The sequence below is a fragment of the Gasterosteus aculeatus genome, chromosome 13 (genome assembly GCF_964276395.1).
Source record: "Gasterosteus aculeatus chromosome 13, fGasAcu3.hap1.1, whole genome shotgun sequence".
Lineage (NCBI taxonomy): Eukaryota > Metazoa > Chordata > Actinopteri > Perciformes > Gasterosteidae > Gasterosteus > Gasterosteus aculeatus.
This window is the reverse complement of record NC_135701.1, coordinates 23,250,030-23,268,915: the sequence shown is the minus strand read 5'-3', so window position 1 is coordinate 23,268,915 and position 18,886 is coordinate 23,250,030. Positions and strand designations below refer to the sequence as shown.

Sequence of the window (18,886 nt, the reverse complement as noted above, 5' to 3'; positions counted from 1 at the left end):
TCGGAGGTTTTACACGTCTTTATTTCACAGTTTAACATTCGTCATCAGCTGGAAACAGTCAGCGAGGAGCCTGGTTAGCATAGCTGCTGTTAGCTTCTAGCTCGATGTGAACTCGAGCCCTTATAGAAACGTGTTGATTCATATGTAGCAATGTTGGCATGTTCATGTTAGCTATGACGTAGCTTGTGCTTTTACCAAAACAATAATTAACCCTAAATTTCTTCATTCTATCTGTGAAAATGTTGATGAATTTAATAGAAACAATATGTTAGCCCAAATTGAATAGCATCGACCTGGTACTGCTATAATAATAGCATTAGCGTTGTTACGTTCCCGCCTAGCTAACCAACATTAGCAATAACAGTGTGAATGTTAGTGAGCTTCATCTTAGCACACGTGCTACAGTTGTCTAAAATGCACGATGCGTTCTTGTTGTGTTTGATGAACAATAACAAAGCAACGAAGGAACTTTGCCTGTTAGCAGTTCGATCGAGCTTCTGAACGTTGTATTTAATACTTTAGTGTTTCAGAAAGTTGCTACTTAGTTTTATTATTTTATTCAAGAGGGCAACTGAAGGTCCTGTAGCTAGTTAGCGGTAGCTAACCGCCTGACTCCTGATGCCATCTCCATCCCTCAATCCTCCCTCCACCCTTCCTCCATCAATGCTCCTCCCGCCTCAGTACTCGGGCTGCGTCTCGTCGTAGTCCATGATGCTGAGTTCGTGCCTCCTCTGTCGTACAGCGAGCGTCAGGTCTCCAGGAGGCCCGGCGGGGGTCCAGCTGGGGGGCTCCGTGGGAAGACTCCCTGCAAGGAGGATCTCTGCCTCCTGACCCAGAGGAGGGCTGTCTGGCTGCGCCTCCTGCTCCTCCTCTTCTTCTGGCTCCTCCTCCTCCTGGCTGTGATTGGTCGGTCTGAAAAGCTGCCGCGCACGCTGCTCCAGGAAGGACCCGACAGCCAAGGGGGAGTCGATAGAGGGAGGGGAGAGGGGGGAGGACGAGCAGGAAGGGGAGAGGGTCTCAGCGACCCCGTTTGTTATACCAAAAGAAGGGCCGTCTTCAGCAGCTGGCAAGGCGACGCTGCGGCCATTTGGCCTGAGGGCGAGAGGGACAGCATTACATGACCTCATCAGTGACCTCATCAGTGACATCATCAAACGATCTCAACTACCTGAGGTCCGCGTGTGCGTCCAGGTGAATCTGGCTGTACAGGTGCAGCATCTCTGTCTGCAGCGTCTGGGTGACTCTCCTCAAAGACGCACAGCGGCTCTCGCAGGCAGACAGACCCCCCCTGCAGCAACAAGGGGCTCACTCAGCTGTCACTCAGACCTCTCAACTGTATCTTTACTCAGTGCTACTTCCTGTTTACTATTACTTGTTCTTTTTACACATTATTCATTTTCTATTCGGTTCTTTTACTTCTGCACTATTTTCAGTCTGTTGTTTCATACATATTGAATAACTAAATAAGTGGTCACGTGATCTGGGGCATCAGGAGCCAAGTGGCTGTGGGTCTGACCTTCCCTGGGCCTTGGTGTCCTCCAGGAGCTTCTTGTGATCCAGGATCAGCTGGTCCTTCTTGGCCAGCTGGTTCTCCAGCTCTGCTATCCTGTGATTGGCTGCTTCCAGCTTCTGCCTCCGCTGGACGTCACTGTCCTTCAGCCGCTGGTACTCGTTACCCACGGTGCACTGCAGCATGGAAGCCTCCTGGAGGAGGAACACACCGCAGACTGAGAAGTACGTGGTGGTCCCTGAACGCCACGCCAATCACTGCATGAGATATGTCTTTGACCCGCGTGACATCGGGGCTGGATTCATTTGTATAAGAAAGGACCTCTAACGGACGTGTGTGTGTCCTCACCGTGCGATGGTGTGTGTCTCCGGCCTCCAGCTGCTCACACAGAGCTCTGTTGGTTTCTCTCAGCAGGACGAGTTGCTGGTTCAACAAGAAGATCTGCTGCTGCAGCTGCTCACTGCTACACAACTACACACAGACACACAGGCTTACACACAGGACACAACTACACACAGGAGGACACAACTACACACAGACACACAGGCTTACACACAGGAGGACACAACTACACACAGACACACAGGCTTACACACAGGACACAACTACACACAGGAGGACACAACTACACACAGACACACAGGCTTACACACAGGAGGACACAACTACACACAGACACACAGGCTTACACACAGGACACAACTACACACAGGAGGACACAACTACACACAGACACACAGGCTTACACACAGGACACAACTACACACAGGAGGACACAACTACACACAGACACACAGGCTTACACACAGGACACAACTACACACAGGAGGACACAACTACACACAGACACACAGGCTTACACACAGGACGCAACTACACACAGGAGGACACAACTACACACAGACACACAACTACACACAGACACACAGGCTTACACACAGGACACAACTACACACAGACACACAGGCTTACACACAGGAGGACACAACTACACACAGACACACAGGCTTACACACAGGAGGACACAACTACACACAGACACACAGGCTTACACACAGGACACAACTACACACAGGAGGACACAACTACACACAGACACACAGGCTTACACACAGGACACAACTACACACAGGAGGACACAACTACACACAGACACACAACTACAGACAGACACACAGGAGGACACACAGGACGCAACTACACACAGGAGGACACAACTACACACAGACACACAACTACACACAGGCTTACACACAGGACACAACTACACACAGACACACAGGCTTACACACAGGAGGACACAAGTACACACAGACACACACAGGAGGACATCATTTCTCCCTACCTTGAGTGACAGCTGGGTCAGCTGGTGTTGTGCATTGTAAGCCTTGTTATTGGCCTTCTGAAGCTCCGCCTCCAGGTGCTTCAAGCTGCCCTGATGCTCCTGGAGTTCACTCTGTAACGTTACATCACATGTCATTTAGCTGAGGGTGGGGGGTCGGGTGTCTTGCTCAGGGACACCTCGACATGGGACACGGAGCAGCCAGGGTCCAACCCCTCGGTGCACCTTCTCTACTCCATGCGCCACCGTCGCCCACAGCCAATCAGAACACAGGTGGTTTTAAACAGCCAATCAGAACGTGCGTACTAGTATTGTACAAGTACCTCGAGTCTCTGCTTGTCTCTCTGCTGGTCCTGTTGCTGCAGCAGCAGCTGTTGGTTGTGCGTGTGCAGCTTGCTGGTGTGTGTGTGTGTGTCGTGCTGTAGTTGTGTGTAGCGTGTGCGTTCGTCCTGCAGACTCGACTTCAGCGAGCGAATCTCTTCGTCCTGGAGGCTCAGCTGACCCTTCTGTGGGATGTTCACAGATATCACCACTCTTCACAGTGACGTGCTCATGAGATGCGCGGCGCTTTGACGAGGAGTTACCATGGCGACGGCGTGCTCCTCCAGCGCGGTGGAGTTGATGACCCTCCGCAGCAGGCGGCGGTTCCTGACGGCGTGTTGCTGCCGTTTGAAGCGTTCGTACTGCAGCTGACTGTGGACCAGCAAAAGCTGACTCCTCAGGGACTGAAGCTCCTCCCCCTGGGCGGGGCCTAGCACACACACGGTCCACTGCACGTTTACCCACATTCTCAGTTTCACATTCTGTAATAATTTGAATGAGCTGAATGAGGTTAATGATGTGAGATGAAAACACAGTGAATCAGATTAGATCCATGATGCTAATGAGGTGAATGATGAGTGACATCACTGTTAGTTTCTAGTACCTTTGGGTTTCATGCTCTGCTGTTTACCTCCACAATGAGTCCGCTCCATCGACTTGTTCACTGCTGACAACCTGACACACACACACACACACACACACACAGACTTATTTACGTGTGTGTCTTATCTAGAACCCTGCGGCTCCTTGTTAACAGTCTCACCTTCTGCTGAGGTGGTCATGGACTTCATGTCCGTGGACAATGAGCTGATCCAAAACCTCCAGAGGAGAGGTGGAAGTTTCCTCTCCTCCGCCTCCGCCTCCTCCTCCTCCTCCTCCGCCTCCTCCTCCTCCTCCGCCTCCTCCGCCTCCTCCGCCTCCTCCTCCGCCTCCTCCTCCTCTCTTCAGAGCCTCCTGCGGGACACAAATGCTCATCATAAAATGATGAATTCACGTGAATCTACACGATGAGATAAATATTGATCTACTGGATGAGATCATTGTTTTGTGATTTAATTTGTCAATTAATCAATTAGCAGCTGTAGTATTTTAACTGAAGGCAAAATGAGATGTTTCATCATTTTGGTTCCGCACAAGTTTTCTACAAATGTTTCTGTTGAAGACACTTTATCAACATTTAATAATAATTAAATAATAATGTCAGCAATCAACATTAACTATTAACTGCTGTAATTTAATAAAAAGGTGTGATTATTAGTTGACATTGTGTTTAAATACGTCTCTATTATGTGTTCAGTAAATTAATATTATATGTTTGAATATTGGACACGTTAACGGCAATAATTAATATAATAATTATCATCATTGTCATCATTTATTCATTGACACCTACAATTATCTTTTTTTCTAAATTATCAGTTTGAAGGTCAGCTGCTTGCTGGCTCTGGGGGGGGGGGGGGGGGGGGGGGGGGCTCCTTCTCTGTCCTCATCTTATAATATATCCATCTACACACACACACATTTATATATATATTAATCGCACGTTTTGAAACTCCTTCATCTCGATCACCTCAATGAATGTTCTCCTCTAATCATTTTATATTCTTTGAGCGTCTTTCTTACTCCGATGTAACTGACTGACGTTAGCAGACATTTTGTTTCTGCGCTAAACAACAAAGGTACGTTCAAATATTTTGCCGCATTAATCTTGATCACATTAATCGCATAGATGAATGTGTTTATGTTGACAGCCCTAATATATGATATATATATATACATATATATATATATATGTTACCTGACTAACCACTGGCTCACCTGTCTCATCCTCCCGACAAAGAGCATGGCGGCTCGTGGCAGAGCAAGCTCAAACAGGAGCTCGTACGGAGGGGCGGGGCTGTGGCCAGAGGGGGCGTGGCCTCCATTCTCTGACCCCTGGGGGGTGAAGCAGGGTGAGACGGAGCCCGAATGGGAGGGGAGCGATGAAACTGAGGAGGCCTCGCCACGACGAGGAGTGGAGGTGAGGAGGAACGGCTGAGAGGAGGAGGTGGTGGTGGAGCTAAAGGAGGCAGGGGTGGAGCTAAAGGAAGCGGGGGTGGAGCTAAAGGAACGCTGCTGGGGTCGGACGTCTGTGAGAAACCGAGAGGAACATAAAAGGTCAATAACTCCTCTCCTCCCTACGGTACGGGAGATGTAGCTGGTCAACTCACCTTCTCTGAGGTCATTAATGTCATCGCTCTGGCCTCCTGCCTCCAGCTCTGTGATTGGCTGAGTGGACGACGCCTCCAGCTGTGTGACCAGCTTAACCTGTGAGGAAGGGAGAGAGGCTCCTTCACAATCAACGCCCCCGTGAGGACGACGAAGCATCACGGCTACCTGCCGTCCTCCTGCGCTCACCTGGTCATTGCTGGGACGGCCATCTTGGATGTGGTTAGTCAGCGGTGTTGCTGATGAGGGACATTTCACACCTGGAGACAGTTTAAGAACAGTCACAGGCAAAGTCATCAGATCCTCAGAGCAACTTCCTGTTCTCATAAATGAATCAGACAAACAAACTATGGGGATGCAAAATGTTAAAGGGACAAAATCGCCCTAAATGTCTCTGTTTGAGTCCAAGATGACACATGTTTACTATTAAATAGTTTTCTATAATCAAGCGAGTGACTGAACCTCTAAGCTGTGTACATATAATATATAATAATAAGCTCATGACAACACAACATAATTAGGGACTCGCCTGAGATAGAGGCGGTCTTGCTCAGAGGGGAGGGGCTTGCTGCAGCAGGTTCAGGAGGGGGCGTCGACAAACCACACCGTGAGGAGGGACTCCATGTGACATCATCAGCCTGAACACAAATAGGTCGTAAGCAGGGGAAGGAAGCAAAGGAAGGAAAGAAGGAAGTTAGGAGGAAATCTACCTGTAGGAAGGAGCTGCTGAGTGTCGGCTCCTTCAAAGTCAGACGTTCAGACAGAAGCTGAGGACAAACTGAACCTGTCAATCACAACAACCAATAATCAATCTTTGAAAGTTCAACTCAGTACTTATTTAATATGTGTGTTACATGGGCTCCAGCAGTGTGTGTTACCAGCGTCCGTTTCAAGTGGGAGGTTTAACAAACTGGGTTTCTGGTTTCAGAACAGTTGGTTCAATCAACTCGAGTCGGTTGACTCAGAGTTGAGCGCGTGCAGCATCACAGTATGAAGGCAGCATGAATGGAGCCACGATACTACCAGTTACCATGGCAACCACTATATTCACTAATATATATATATTTACACAAAACCTGCTTCTTGAAACAGACCTCTGGGCTCCAGGTGTGTGTGTGTTACCTGGGCTCCAGGTGTGTGTGTTACCTGGGCTCAAGGTGTGTGTGTGTGTTACCTGGGCTCCAGGTGTGTGTGTGTTACCTGGGCTCCAGGTGTGTGTGTTACCTGGGCTCCAGGTGTGTGTGTGTGTTACCTGGGCTCCAGGTGTGTGTGTGTGTGTGTGTTACCTGGGCTCAAGGTGTGTGTGTGTGTTACCTGGGCTCCAGGTGTGTGTGTGTTACCTGGGCTCCAGGTGTGTGTGTGTTACCTGGGCTCCAGGTGTGTGTGTTACCTGGGCTCCAGGTGTGTGTGTGTGTTACCTGGGCTCCAGGTGTGTGTGTGTGTGTGTGTTACCTGGGCTCCAGGTGTGTGTGTTACCTGGGCTCAAGGTGTGTGTGTGTGTTACCTGGGCTCCAGGTGTGTGTGTGTTACCTGGGCTCCAGGTGTGTGTGTTACCTGGGCTCAAGGTGTGTGTGTGTGTTACCTGGGCTCCAGGTGTGTGTGTGTTACCTGGGCTGCTGAGGGTCTCTCTGTGTGGAGGACTCAAGGTGAGGGTGAGTTGAGGGGAGGCAGGAGGGTCTCTGATGAACGAGTACATGTCCTCCTCACAGGAGGACTCCAGAGGATCTAGAGACACTCTGGAGCACTCGATCACAATGTCATGGACTTCATAACACCTCCACCTGAGACACACACAACACATGTTTTCCTTCTTAATTTGAATGAATCATTCAGTTCAGGTTTGGTTCACTCGTGGACTCACCTGGACGGGTCCAGTTCATAGTCCTGAGTCCCTGTGATCAACTCTGGATGAACCCTGACATGTTCCAACATCGGCTGAGAGACAAAGGAGCAGACAGACAGTGTCTCAGGAAAACAAATCTTTAATACGTAACAGCAGGGAGGAAACGGGAGGAGCCTTACGTTTAAACTTCAGCTACTTTCACAATAAATCAGAGAATACGTTCCGTTCCTCCTGAATGAGGGCTGTGATTCACCTTAAAGGGAGCAGAGCTTCATATGAGGACCACAGACCAAACCTGTAGCCATGGCTACATGACTTATGGGTAATGTAGTTCCGAGAGATCAGGACACAAACCGGCTTCCTGTCATCTGAGAAACAGTCCAGCAGCTGTTACCATAGCGACATGTGAACTGGTCTAATCATCATTCACAGTCAAACACACCTCTTTACTCGTCCCCCTGTCCCCCCTGTCCCCACGGTTCCTCCCGGTCCCCTGTTGATTAATGTCCTTAGTCTGTGCTCTCAGAGGCATCTGATGATCAAGATGTCTGTCTGTGGAGGTCGCCCCCCCCCTTTAGCATGTTTACCCTCCTTGTATATATTCCGCTCCGAAGAAGACGACCTTTGAGCAGCCGGACGGGTGACGTGTATCTGTGTCAATCGGTCTCCTGTTTGCAAACGTTATTTAATAAATGTCCCGTTTAATGTATTTTTTACTCCGGTGTCGGCCCAGTATCTCCCGCCCCTCTTGGTCGCTCCAGGTCCCTCCAGGTCTGCCCCGGTCCCCCTCACCTTGACGACCTCCTGGAAGGACTCCAGGTTCTCCTTCATGCTGTAGTGGAGCCTCAGGTAGGAGATGAAGTTGCAGGGGAACATCCCGTAGAGCCGATGGAACAGAGAGTACACACCTGCATGGAGGTGCACCAGGTGCTCCACAGGTACGTGACCTGAGGGGAGGAGGAGCAGCCAATCAGAGCTTAAAGAGGAAGGGTCACACTTTATCATATGTCTTATGTTTCAAATATGTATCTCTGTGGGTGTGTGTTTGTCTCCTTGTGTGTGTGTCAGTCTCTAGAGTGTAAGTGTGCGTTTGTCTTGTTTACCAGGGTCTTTGTGGCTCCAGGAAACAAGGCGTCCGAACACATCAAAGAAGTCGTAGATGTGTTGTTTCCCGGCCTGAGGCATCATGGGTAATAAGGTGATGAGGACCAGGACCCCTGTGATGAGGACCACCACGTCTGTCTCAGTCTGAGGACACAGTCCCATAATAAGTATCTATGCAAGTAGTACCACAATTATCACTAGCACCGCCAGCAGTACTATAGTGTGAGTACTTGAATGAGTACTCATAGCACCTCCAGTACTAGTCCCAGTACCTTGAGGCAGCGCAGCAGGGAGGGCAGCAGAGCCGAGCGGCTCACGTGATGAACCCATGGGGGCTGGTTCCGGATCAGGTGACCCAGCAGGGTCAGACCCGCCAGTCTGGACCCGGGTCGGTTCAGAGACTCATTGAGCTTCTCCAGCAGTGGCTGAGGGTTAGGGATCAATACACCATCATCAACACCATCACCATCCTCAATGCAACAACATCATCAATACAGCATCACAACACCATCATCATCATCATCAACCATAACACCATCAACAATAACACCACCATCATCATCATCACCATCCTCAATGCAACACCATCATCATCATCATCAACCATAACACCATCAACAATAACACCACCATCATCATCATCACCATCCTCAATGCAACAACATCATCATCATCATCAACCATAACACCATCACCATCAACAATAACACCACCATCATCATCATCAACACCACCATCATCATCAGAGGTCAATGAGGGCTGACCTTGTGGTGAGACTCTCGGATGGAGGAGAGGAGGAGCACCACCTGGGAGGAAGAGGAGTCCAGGTAATACTCAACCAGAGAGGACAGTACCGCACCTCCTCTGTCTGAGGGGAGAGACACCAGGGATGGATGTTGACTTACCCACAATGCATTGCTGTGTGGGTGCAACGCCATAAATGTTGCAATTAGGGCCGCAACAATGAATCGCTAAAATGGATTATTAAAAGAGCAACGGATGCTTGTGTCGCGGGACGTCACTCGTGCGCGGAGCTGAGGAAGAGGAGGAGGAGGAAGAGCAGCGGCAGTTGTGAGAAGACGTGTGGGAGCGCCTGTGGTTGTAAGCGCTCTGCTTTGTGTGTGTTGTACATTAAAGTCATTGTTGTTGTACTACAATGGTGGTAATCATGTCATGTGAACATGTTTGAGAGTTTGTGAGAGAACAAGTGGGACTGTGACTGTGAACCCGGAGAACCCACGCAGACACGGGGAGAACATGCAGACTCCACACAGAAAGGCAGCTGGGCGGAATCGAACCCAAGACCTTCTTGCTGCGAGGCAACAGTGCTAACCACCACCCCACCGTGCCGCCCTAAAGGAAGATGATGAAATATGCAAATGGTGAAAACAGGCGGAGATGGTTGGATATAAGTAAAGACAGGTAGAGACAGCTGGAGACAGGTAGAGACAGGTATAAGTAAAGACAGGTAGAGACAGCTGGAGACAGGTAGAGACAGCTGGATATAAGTAAAGACAGGTAGAGACAGGTGGATATAAGTAAAGACAGGTAGAGACAGCTGGAGACAGGTAGAGACAGGTGGATATAAGTAAAGACAGGTAGAGACAGCTGGAGACAGGTAGAGACAGCTGGATATAAGTAAAGACAGGTAGAGACAGGTGGATATAAGTAAAGACAGGTAGAGACAGCTGGAGACAGGTAGAGACAGCTGGATATAAGTAAAGACAGGTAGAGACAGGTGGATATAAGTAAAGACAGGTAGAGACAGCTGGAGACAGGTAGAGACAGGTGGATATAAGTAAAGACAGGTAGAGACAGCTGGAGACAGGTAGAGACAGCTGGATATAAGTAAAGACAGGTAGAGACAGGTGGATATAAGTAAAGACAGGTAGAGACAGCTGGAGACAGGTAGAGACAGCTGGATATAAGTAAAGACAGGTAGAGACAGGTGGATATAAGTAAAGACAGGTAGAGACAGCTGGAGACAGGTAGAGACAGGTGGATATAAGTAAAGACAGGTAGAGACAGCTGGAGACAGGTAGAGACAGCTGGAGACAGGTAGAGACAGCTGGATATAAGTAAAGACAGGTAGAGACAGGTGGATATAAGTAAAGACAGGTAGAGACAGCTGGAGACAGGTAGAGACAGCTGGATATAAGTAAAGACAGGTAGAGACAGGTGGATATAAGTAAAGACAGGTAGAGACAGCTGGAGACAGGTAGAGACAGGTGGATATAAGTAAAGACAGGTAGAGACAGCTGGAGACAGGTAGAGACAGCTGGAGACAGGTAGAGACAGCTGGATATAAGTAAAGACAGGTAGAGACAGGTGGATATAAGTAAAGACAGGTAGAGACAGCTGGAGACAGGTAGAGACAGGTGGATATAAGTAAAGACAGGTAGAGACAGCTGGAGACAGGTAGAGACAGCTGGATATAAGTAAAGACAGGTAGAGACAGGTAGAGACAGCTGGAGACAGGTAGAGACATCTGGATATAAGTAAAGACAGGTGGAGAAAGGTGGATATAAGTAAAGACAGGTGGAGACAGCTGGAGACAGGTAGAGACATCTGGATATAAGTAAAGACAGGTGGAGACAGGTGGATATAAGTAAAGACAGGTGGAGAAAGGTGGATATAAGTAAAGACAGGTGGAGAAAGGTGGATATAAGTAAAGACAGGTGGAAAAAGGTGGATATAAGTAAAGACAGGTGGAGAAAGGTGGATATAAGTAAAGACAGGTAGAGACAGGTGGATATAAGTAAAGACAGGTAGAGACAGGTGGATATAAGTAAAGACAGGTGGAGAAAGGTGGATATAAGTAAAGACAGGTGGAGAAAGGTGGATATAAGTAAAGACAGGTGGAGACAGGTGGATATAAGTAAAGACAGGTAGAGACAGGTGGATATAAGTAAAGACAGGTAGAGACAGGTGGATATAAGTAAAGACAGGTAGAGACAGGTGGATATAAGTAAAGACAGGTAGAGACAGGTGGATATAAGTAAAGACAGGTAGAGACAGGTGGAGACAGGTTGATATAAGTAAAGACAGGTAGAGACAGGTAGAGACAGGTGGATATAAGTAAAGACAGGCAGAGACAGGTGGAGACAGGTAGAGACAGGTGGATATAAGTAAAGACAGGTAGAGACAGCTGGAGACAGGTGGATATAAGTAAAGACAGGTAGAGACAGGAGGATACAGGAGGAGACAGGTGGATATAAGTAAAGACAGGTAGAGACAGGTGGATATAAGTAAAGACAGGTAGAGACAGGTGGATATAAGTAAAGACAGGTAGAGACAGCTGGAGACAGGTGGATATAAGTAAAGACAGGTAGAGACAGGAGGAGACAGGTAGAGACAGGTGGATATAAGTAAAGACAGGTAGAGACAGGTGGATATAAGTAAAGACAGGTAGAGACAGGTGGATATAAGTAAAGACAGGTAGAGACAGGTGGAGACAGGTTGATATAAGTAAAGACAGGTAGAGACAGGTAGAGACAGGTGGATATAAGTAAAGACAGGTAGAGACAGGTGGAGACAGGTAGAGACAGGTGGATATAAGTAAAGACAGGTAGAGACAGCTGGAGACAGGTGGATATAAGTAAAGACAGGTAGAGACAGGAGGATACAGGAGGAGACAGGTGGATATAAGTAAAGACAGGTAGAGACAGGTGGATATAAGTAAAGACAGGTAGAGACAGGAGGATACAGGAGGAGACAGGTGGATATAAGTAAAGACAGGTAGAGACAGGAGGATACAGGAGGAGACAGGTGGATATAAGTAAAGACAGGTAGAGACAGCTGGAGACAGGTGGATATAAGTAAAGACAGGTAGAGACAGGAGGAGACAGGTAGAGACAGGTGGATATAAGTAAAGACAGGTAGAGACAGCTGGATATAAGTAAAGACAGGTGGAGACAGGAGGATACAGGAGGAGACAGGTGGAGACAGGTGGAGAACCCGCCAGACTCACCGGTGTTCAGCTGTTGATTGACAGCTGCTCTGACCTGCTCCGCCTCCTGCAGCTCCGGACTGTCCAATGAGAGCAGGAGCTCACTGATACTCGTCTGCAGGCTGGACATGATGGACACCTGGAGACAAACACGGGGTATTATGGGATGTACGCTGATGCCTTCAGCCACGTTTGCTTCACAAGGATCGCGGGGAGATCAAGAAAAAGTAGGGACTTTATTCACCCAAATTGGTAATAGCATCAAACAAAGGGAGAAGGTTTAACATGTGAACTGCATGTTCACAGCAGGCTGGTCAGCCCACAGATAATTGCAGGGTTAATTGGCGCCCTTCCTCCTCTGCAGATTAGATGCGCTGGCATCCGACTGCCCCCCTCCTGCAGCGTGGACCCAGTCATCGCCACAAGTGGACTTGCAGTCGCCACAGAGGGTCAAAGGTCAGGGGATGTAAAGCCCTCTCAGAGCAATTTGTCATTTGAAATTTTGGGCTATACAAAATAAAAGGAAGTTGTTTAATGAATTGTTTCAGAGGTGAATATTGTACTTATTGTACTCGGTTTGACCAACTATTAAACCTTTAAACATGAATGCATCATAATCATAAATAAATATTCAACATTCCCATAATAAATGTTACTTACGTTTACTTAAGCTACTTGACAAGATACTTACTAAGATAAATACTAGGCGAGTTTTTGAATGCAGAGATTTTACTGTATTATCACGCGAGTTTTTATTTATTGCCACACATGTTACACGTTGGGGTAGTTGACTTGGTGCTATATGATAAAATTAGTTAAAACAAACATACGAGCAGGAATTAACACTATAAACAGATCAGTACGTTAAAACACGTATGTAGGTTCATATGTTTCCATGGTGAGAGAAACTTCTACTTCCACTGGCTATTAGTACTAGTAGGAGTCGTAGTAAAAGTACTCTGTGTGTGTTTTGTAATCTTTCTCTCTGTGACGTCTGTTATGGAATAAAGTGACGTCACATACTTGACAGACACCGGAAGTTCTGTTGACGCTAAGCTAATGGTAAGCGTTAGCGATAAACAGGTCGAACTTTGCATCGGTATGTAGCTAACAGGGGGATGCTAAGCTAATGGGTTAGCATATAGCCTGTCAGCGTGCCGTGTGTTGTAGAGATTAGCACGTTAGCTAACGGAAGGGACGGCACCGTCTTCCCACCCACCGTCCTCCGGTAGCTCGCGGTGTCGGGACACGAACGGTCGCTTTTGTCAAAGTTTATTTAGCTCGGTTACCTTCAGACCTGTTGATCCGAGCAGGGCGCAGCCATGTTGGGCAACACGAAGCCCCGCCCACCCAGCAGCTGTCCGAGCGCGTCACGGAGCGTTCAGGGCCGCAGGAGAGAGTGGGACAAACAAATAACCACTTCTGAGGAGACGTACAGTACAAGTAATACATCACAATGGGGGAGAGAGATTACTCAGGTAAAGTACAAGATCACACTGCGCGAATTTGAAAAGAATCGGGTTTAATCCCTGGGAGGAGTTCGGCCTTTTACAACTTTAAGAAATCATGAAAGTAGGCGAAAAAAAGGCTAAAGGGGGCGATCTCCCATGTGTAACAGGTTTGGTGAGGAGACTGGCCTAGTGGGGTACTTTTAAACTTCCTAGGGGGCGCTATGGAGACTTTTCTTTGTACCCAAATGAGATCCCAAAATGATCCCATTTTTCACTAGTTCTGATGTGCATGCCGAATTTCACTTTTTGAATATGATAAAGGCCCCAAAAAGGGAAAATTCCTTGAAAAAAAAATAAATAATAATAATAATTCTATGAAATACAATAGGTTCCTCTACGACTAGTCGTAGCAAGGACCCTAAATATCCAGTAAAGACGTGCTAACTAAAGTAAAAACTTCCTTAAACAGCTTAGTCGGAGAAAAGTAGAAAATTTAGAATTATATGGTTATATTTTTACTTACAAGCTTGCTCTCAAAACATTTTTATGTTTGCATAATAAAGACACAAATATACCGTCATAAAATATGGCTACAGGGATAGGCATCGACTGTAAAAACCCTTCCAAGATAAACTTAGTGCCACGGCTATTGTTATCTATGGTTATTACATCACATCACATGTCATTCATCTGACGCTTTTATCCAAAGCGACTGATGATGATGATGGTGACGATGGTGATGATGATGGTGATGATGATGATGGTGACAATGATGATGATGGTGATGATGATGATGATGTGACGATGATGATGGTGATGGTGACGATGGTGATGATGATGGTGACGATGATGACGATGATGATGGTGACGATGACGGTGACGATGATGATGATCATAGTGACGATGATGATGGTAACGATGATGATGGTGACGATGATGATGGTGATGGTGACGATGGTGATGATCATAGTGACGATGATGATGGTGACGATGATGATGGTGACGGTGACGATGATGATGATCATAGTGACGATGATGATGGTAACGATGATGATGGTGACGATGATGATGGTGATGGTGACGATGGTGATGATGATGGTGACGATGATGATGGTGACGATGATGATGGTGATGGTGACGATGATGATGGTGATGGTGACGATGATGATGATGATGATGATAGTGACGATGATGATGGTAACGATGATGATGGTGACGATGATGATGATGGTGACGATGATGATGATGGTGACGATGATGATGGTGATGGTGACGATGGTGATGATGATGGTGACGATGATGATGGTGACGATGATGATGGTGATGGTGACGATGATGATGATGATAGTGACGATGGTGATGATGATGGTGACGATGATGATGGTGACGATGATGATGATGGTGACGATGATGATGATAGTGACGATGGTGATGATGATGATGGTAACGATGATGATGATGGTGACGATGATGATGATGACGATGGTGATGATGATGGTGACGATGATGATGGTAACGATGATGATGATGGTGATGATGATGGTGACGATGATGATGGTAACGATGATGACGACAATGATGATGATGATGATGGTAACGATGATGATGATGGTGACAATGGTGATGATGGTGATGATGGTGACGATGGTGATGATGGTGACGATGATGATGATGATGGTGATGATGGTGATGTGATGGTGATGATGATGACGGTGATGATGATGATGGTGACGATGATGATGGTGACAATGATGATGATAATGATGGTGACGGTGACAATGATGATGGTAACCAGCTCTTTGTCTCCATCAGTGTCCACAAACCTCCCAGTGATGGTGCACCTGTTCGGGGGGGGGCTTCCTATTGGGCGCCTCCAATGACGTGGCGATCCTCAGGAGCTGGCGAGTGGGGAGACCTCATCGCGGGCCTTCTCTGTGTCCGGTCAGAGGCCCTCTCCCCACAGAGAACTACAGTCTGTGGTCGTTTTTTTCTTTTTTTTAGCTGTTTTTTATACAAAAAGTATAATTATTCATATTTTTCTAAGTCCTTCTCGACAGTAATGACATCGTTTTAATGACTTCTGATAATCATAAAAGAGGTTCAGACCAAACTGGCAGCGGCAGATTGCGGATTGGACAGCGCGGCGGCTGTTGCCATTGACTCACAACTAGAGTGACTACTTTGGGGACACCGCTAAATTTATTAGATCCGTAGACACCATTTAAAAACTGGTACCTTTTGGATGACAGGAAGCGTTTAAAACAACACATGATTTGTGTACAGGAAACACAGAGTCAGTCAGTTGGTGGAGGATTTACTGTATCTACTGGGAGCGGAGCAGGAAACGGACAGACGTACGGAGACAGAGGAGCCCCAGTAGCTGGAAAGAAGTGAGGACCAGGACTCACCTCTCTGCTCTGAGTGTTTCAGTACAACAGCCTGTATCTGCCAGTAGACAGATATAGTGAGACGCCAAGGCAAGGCTGCAAAGATATGCAGCGACAGTCATCATGACACTGGGGGGTCTTTCCGGGAAGAGCTCGGTTAATTCGAGTGTTGGTGCTCCAATAAATCTCTGTGAATCAACTTCATCCAGATCTCCAGTGTGTTCTATGGGTCTGTTACTGAAAGTCCCTGTGAGGACGGGTCCTCATCGCCAGTCAGATAGATAAAGTCAGTGAGTTAGAGAATACTTGGAAAATATGTAGTGAAACCCCCTGATGCCTTAGCAGGTCCTCCAGGGCTTGAGCATGCGAGGATCTCCAGGATCGCTTGGAGTCGGACCGTGAGTTTTCCAGGAACCAGCTGCGCAGTGCAGGCGTGAGGCAAAAGGGGAACTATGACATTCACACCAGAGGAAGACATTTTGAGTTTGGGGAACTGGTCTGGGTGTAAAGCCCTCAGAAGGAAAGGGGAAGGTGCCCAAAACTGGTTAGCGAGTGGGTGTGATCTTGTCGGGTTCTGGAGAGACTGGAGAGAGGTAGCGTACCGGGTCCCGCTGCCGTCGCGAGGAAGGAAAGTTGCCGTGCACAGGGACAGGCTGGCCCCCTACTGGGGCACGACAAACCCGCAAGGCAGGAGTGTGGCAGGACGCTGCACTGGCACCCTTCCTGATGAACTCAGTACCTCGCCTTGCCCAGCACACGTTGGACCTGGTGTCCCCGGCTCGGGCTCCCCATCCGCTGCTTCTGGCCCGAAGCATCTTCCTTCTTCCAGGGACAGGGACGCCCCCAGAGGGACCGAAGGCCTCCACCTGAGAGATTTAGTTTCCCTCGGGGGCGAGAGACTTTGCGGGAGGGGCAAAGTGTAACAGATTGTTGTTCACATGTTCTGTGAGCGAGTAAATGCTGCCGCATGTTTCTGCGTCTTTACGTCGCGTCGACGCACTCGTTTCACTTGAAAGCTTTCTTACCTGTATTGAAGAAAAAACACAGTTGGCTAGTTAACGGATCTGGTCACTCCCATCCACCTCAAGTAGAACCTGACCTCTCAACAATCCAAACCAGTCCTGTAACGGACTTGGGGCGGAGGACTTATCGGAAAGGAGTCCCAGACTCCCCCGTACGGTTTCAGGCCCAAACATGAGGGGAAAAAAGAGTTGTTGAGATCCGGCTCCAAGGACCAAATATGTCAGAAAAATTCTCACTCTACACCGGCGTAAAATCATCAAAACAAGTTATTGTTCGCAAACAGGAGACCGAGTTGACACACATACAAGTCATGCGCCAAGCCTGATCAACGGTTTTCATTTTTGGAGCAGGAATATATACTGCAGGTATGGCATCAAAACACAGGGATGGTTACGCACATACAGAGGATTGTTTACCCTCACGGGACAGAACGTCCGTCCCGAGGCCAGCGCCCCTAATCTCGGCAGACAAGATGTCTGCCAGCTGAGGGTAGCAAAAACCTTGTGTAGTACAGCCTTATTCATCTCATGACACATATTATTTGTAGTTTTTCCAACAGTTGCAGAGCGATTCACCTCCGGAACAACAGGCGGAGTCACGTGTTTTGTTGAAGACGACCTGGAGAGTGACGTCTTTGTGTGTGGAAGTCATTGGTTGCTTTATTTATTGATCATAGACTTTATTGCCCCGTGCATCCACACTGCTGCTTTTCATCACGGACACATTTGTCCCGTATTTTCCTCCACGACTTTGTTCCCCTCGTTTGTGGAGATCTCCCTCCATGAATCAGAGGCCATCCGGCGTCCTCATAGTCCGCCAATGACGGCTTGTACAAGCGCTCATATTTACGCATTTCTTCCCACAAAAGCTCTTCAATCTGATCCGTTCTCTCGTAAACGTTCTTCCTTTTAATAACGGCCGTATTGTGCTGTGAAAACGGAGACGTGAGACTCCGTAAAGGACGTAGTCAGAGACCAATCACAGCCTGCTGCTGCAGGAGGCTGCAAAGCTCTGAAAACGCAGAAGCATAAACTATGCTTTACACATTTACGGGGTTAAGAGGTTCAGCGAAGGGCTCACAATGTTTATGTCAATCATCCTAGTGCCACCTGTTGAGATGTGTTGTGATGTTTGTGGGTTAAGTAACGGAACGCGGGAGCGTTGCAGGGTTCTGGTGCTTGAAAGCAGAGAGCCTTAACATCTTCAGACTAAAGACACACCTCTTCAGACTCTACCTCCACTAACACACTAACTAACTGTACCACTTACATTGGACTTATAATGGTTCTTATCTACAGCAAGTTGTACATCGGCTTATTTGAGGAAAATGCACTTGTTCTTGTTTCTTGTTCTTCTGAGTTTGTTTCCTTGGTTAAATGTTCTTATTGTCGCTTTGGATAAAAGCGTCAGCTAAATGACATGTGATGTAATGTGATGTGATCTGATGTAATGTGATGTAATGCAATGTGATGTGATGTAATGTGATCTGATGTGATGTGATGTAATGTAATGTGATGTAATGTAATGTAATGTGATGGTATGCGATGTAATGTGATGTGATGTAATGCAATGTGATGTGATGCGATGTTATGTAATGTGATGTAATGTGATCTGATGTGATGTAATGTAATGTGATGTAATGTAATGTGATGTGATCTGATGTAATGTAATGTGATGTAATGTAATCTGATGTAATGTGATGTAATGTGATGTAATCTGATGTGATCTGATGTAATGTAATGTGATGT

The 18,886-nt window shown here is 47.4% G+C and overlaps 1 protein-coding gene and 1 long non-coding RNA gene across 9 annotated transcripts; one reads left to right on the top strand and one right to left on the bottom strand.

Annotated features, from left to right (window-relative positions):
• Positions 1-3: 3 nt before the first annotated feature.
• LOC120813988 (hamartin) lies at positions 4-13,704 on the bottom strand. 8 transcript variants are annotated; one of them, XM_078086493.1, is made up of 22 exons: positions 13,567-13,704; positions 12,299-12,416; positions 9,093-9,196; positions 8,601-8,753; positions 8,328-8,472; positions 8,017-8,171; positions 7,243-7,316; positions 6,990-7,162; positions 6,092-6,165; positions 5,911-6,019; positions 5,571-5,641; positions 5,384-5,480; positions 4,992-5,302; positions 3,937-4,127; positions 3,778-3,848; positions 3,437-3,603; positions 3,176-3,358; positions 2,856-2,966; positions 1,859-1,981; positions 1,517-1,704; positions 1,169-1,288; positions 4-1,092 (listed from the first exon to the last, which is right to left on the bottom strand). In XM_078086493.1, exons 2-22 carry the CDS (start codon positions 12,405-12,407, stop codon positions 678-680), a joined length of 3,144 nt encoding a protein of 1,047 aa, XP_077942619.1. In that variant the 5' UTR covers positions 12,408-12,416; positions 13,567-13,704; the 3' UTR covers positions 4-677. The 8 variants fall into 8 exon arrangements, with proteins under 8 accessions (XP_077942619.1, XP_077942621.1, XP_077942625.1 ...); XM_078086495.1 differs by having other exon boundaries at positions 3,805-3,848; XM_078086499.1 differs by having other exon boundaries at positions 9,093-9,134.
• On the top strand, positions 13,310-16,317 carry LOC144386273 (uncharacterized). Its single transcript, XR_013451956.1, has 2 exons — positions 13,310-13,755; positions 15,541-16,317. It is a non-coding gene; the product is annotated as an uncharacterized LOC144386273 (long non-coding RNA).
• The last annotated feature ends 2,569 nt before the right edge of the window (positions 16,318-18,886 follow it).

Coding starts and splice junctions, on each gene's coding strand:
- LOC120813988 (XM_078086493.1), bottom strand. CDS start 12,407: ATGTCCAGCCTGCAGACGAGTATCAGTGAGCTCCTGCTCTCATTGGAC. Junction 7,317..8,016: donor CCTTCCAGGAGGTCGTCAAG/GTGAGGGGGACC, acceptor TTTGTCTCTCAG/CCGATGTTGGAACATGTCAG. Junction 3,359..3,436: donor AGGAGCACGCCGTCGCCATG/GTAACTCCTCGT, acceptor AACATCCCACAG/AAGGGTCAGCTGAGCCTCCA.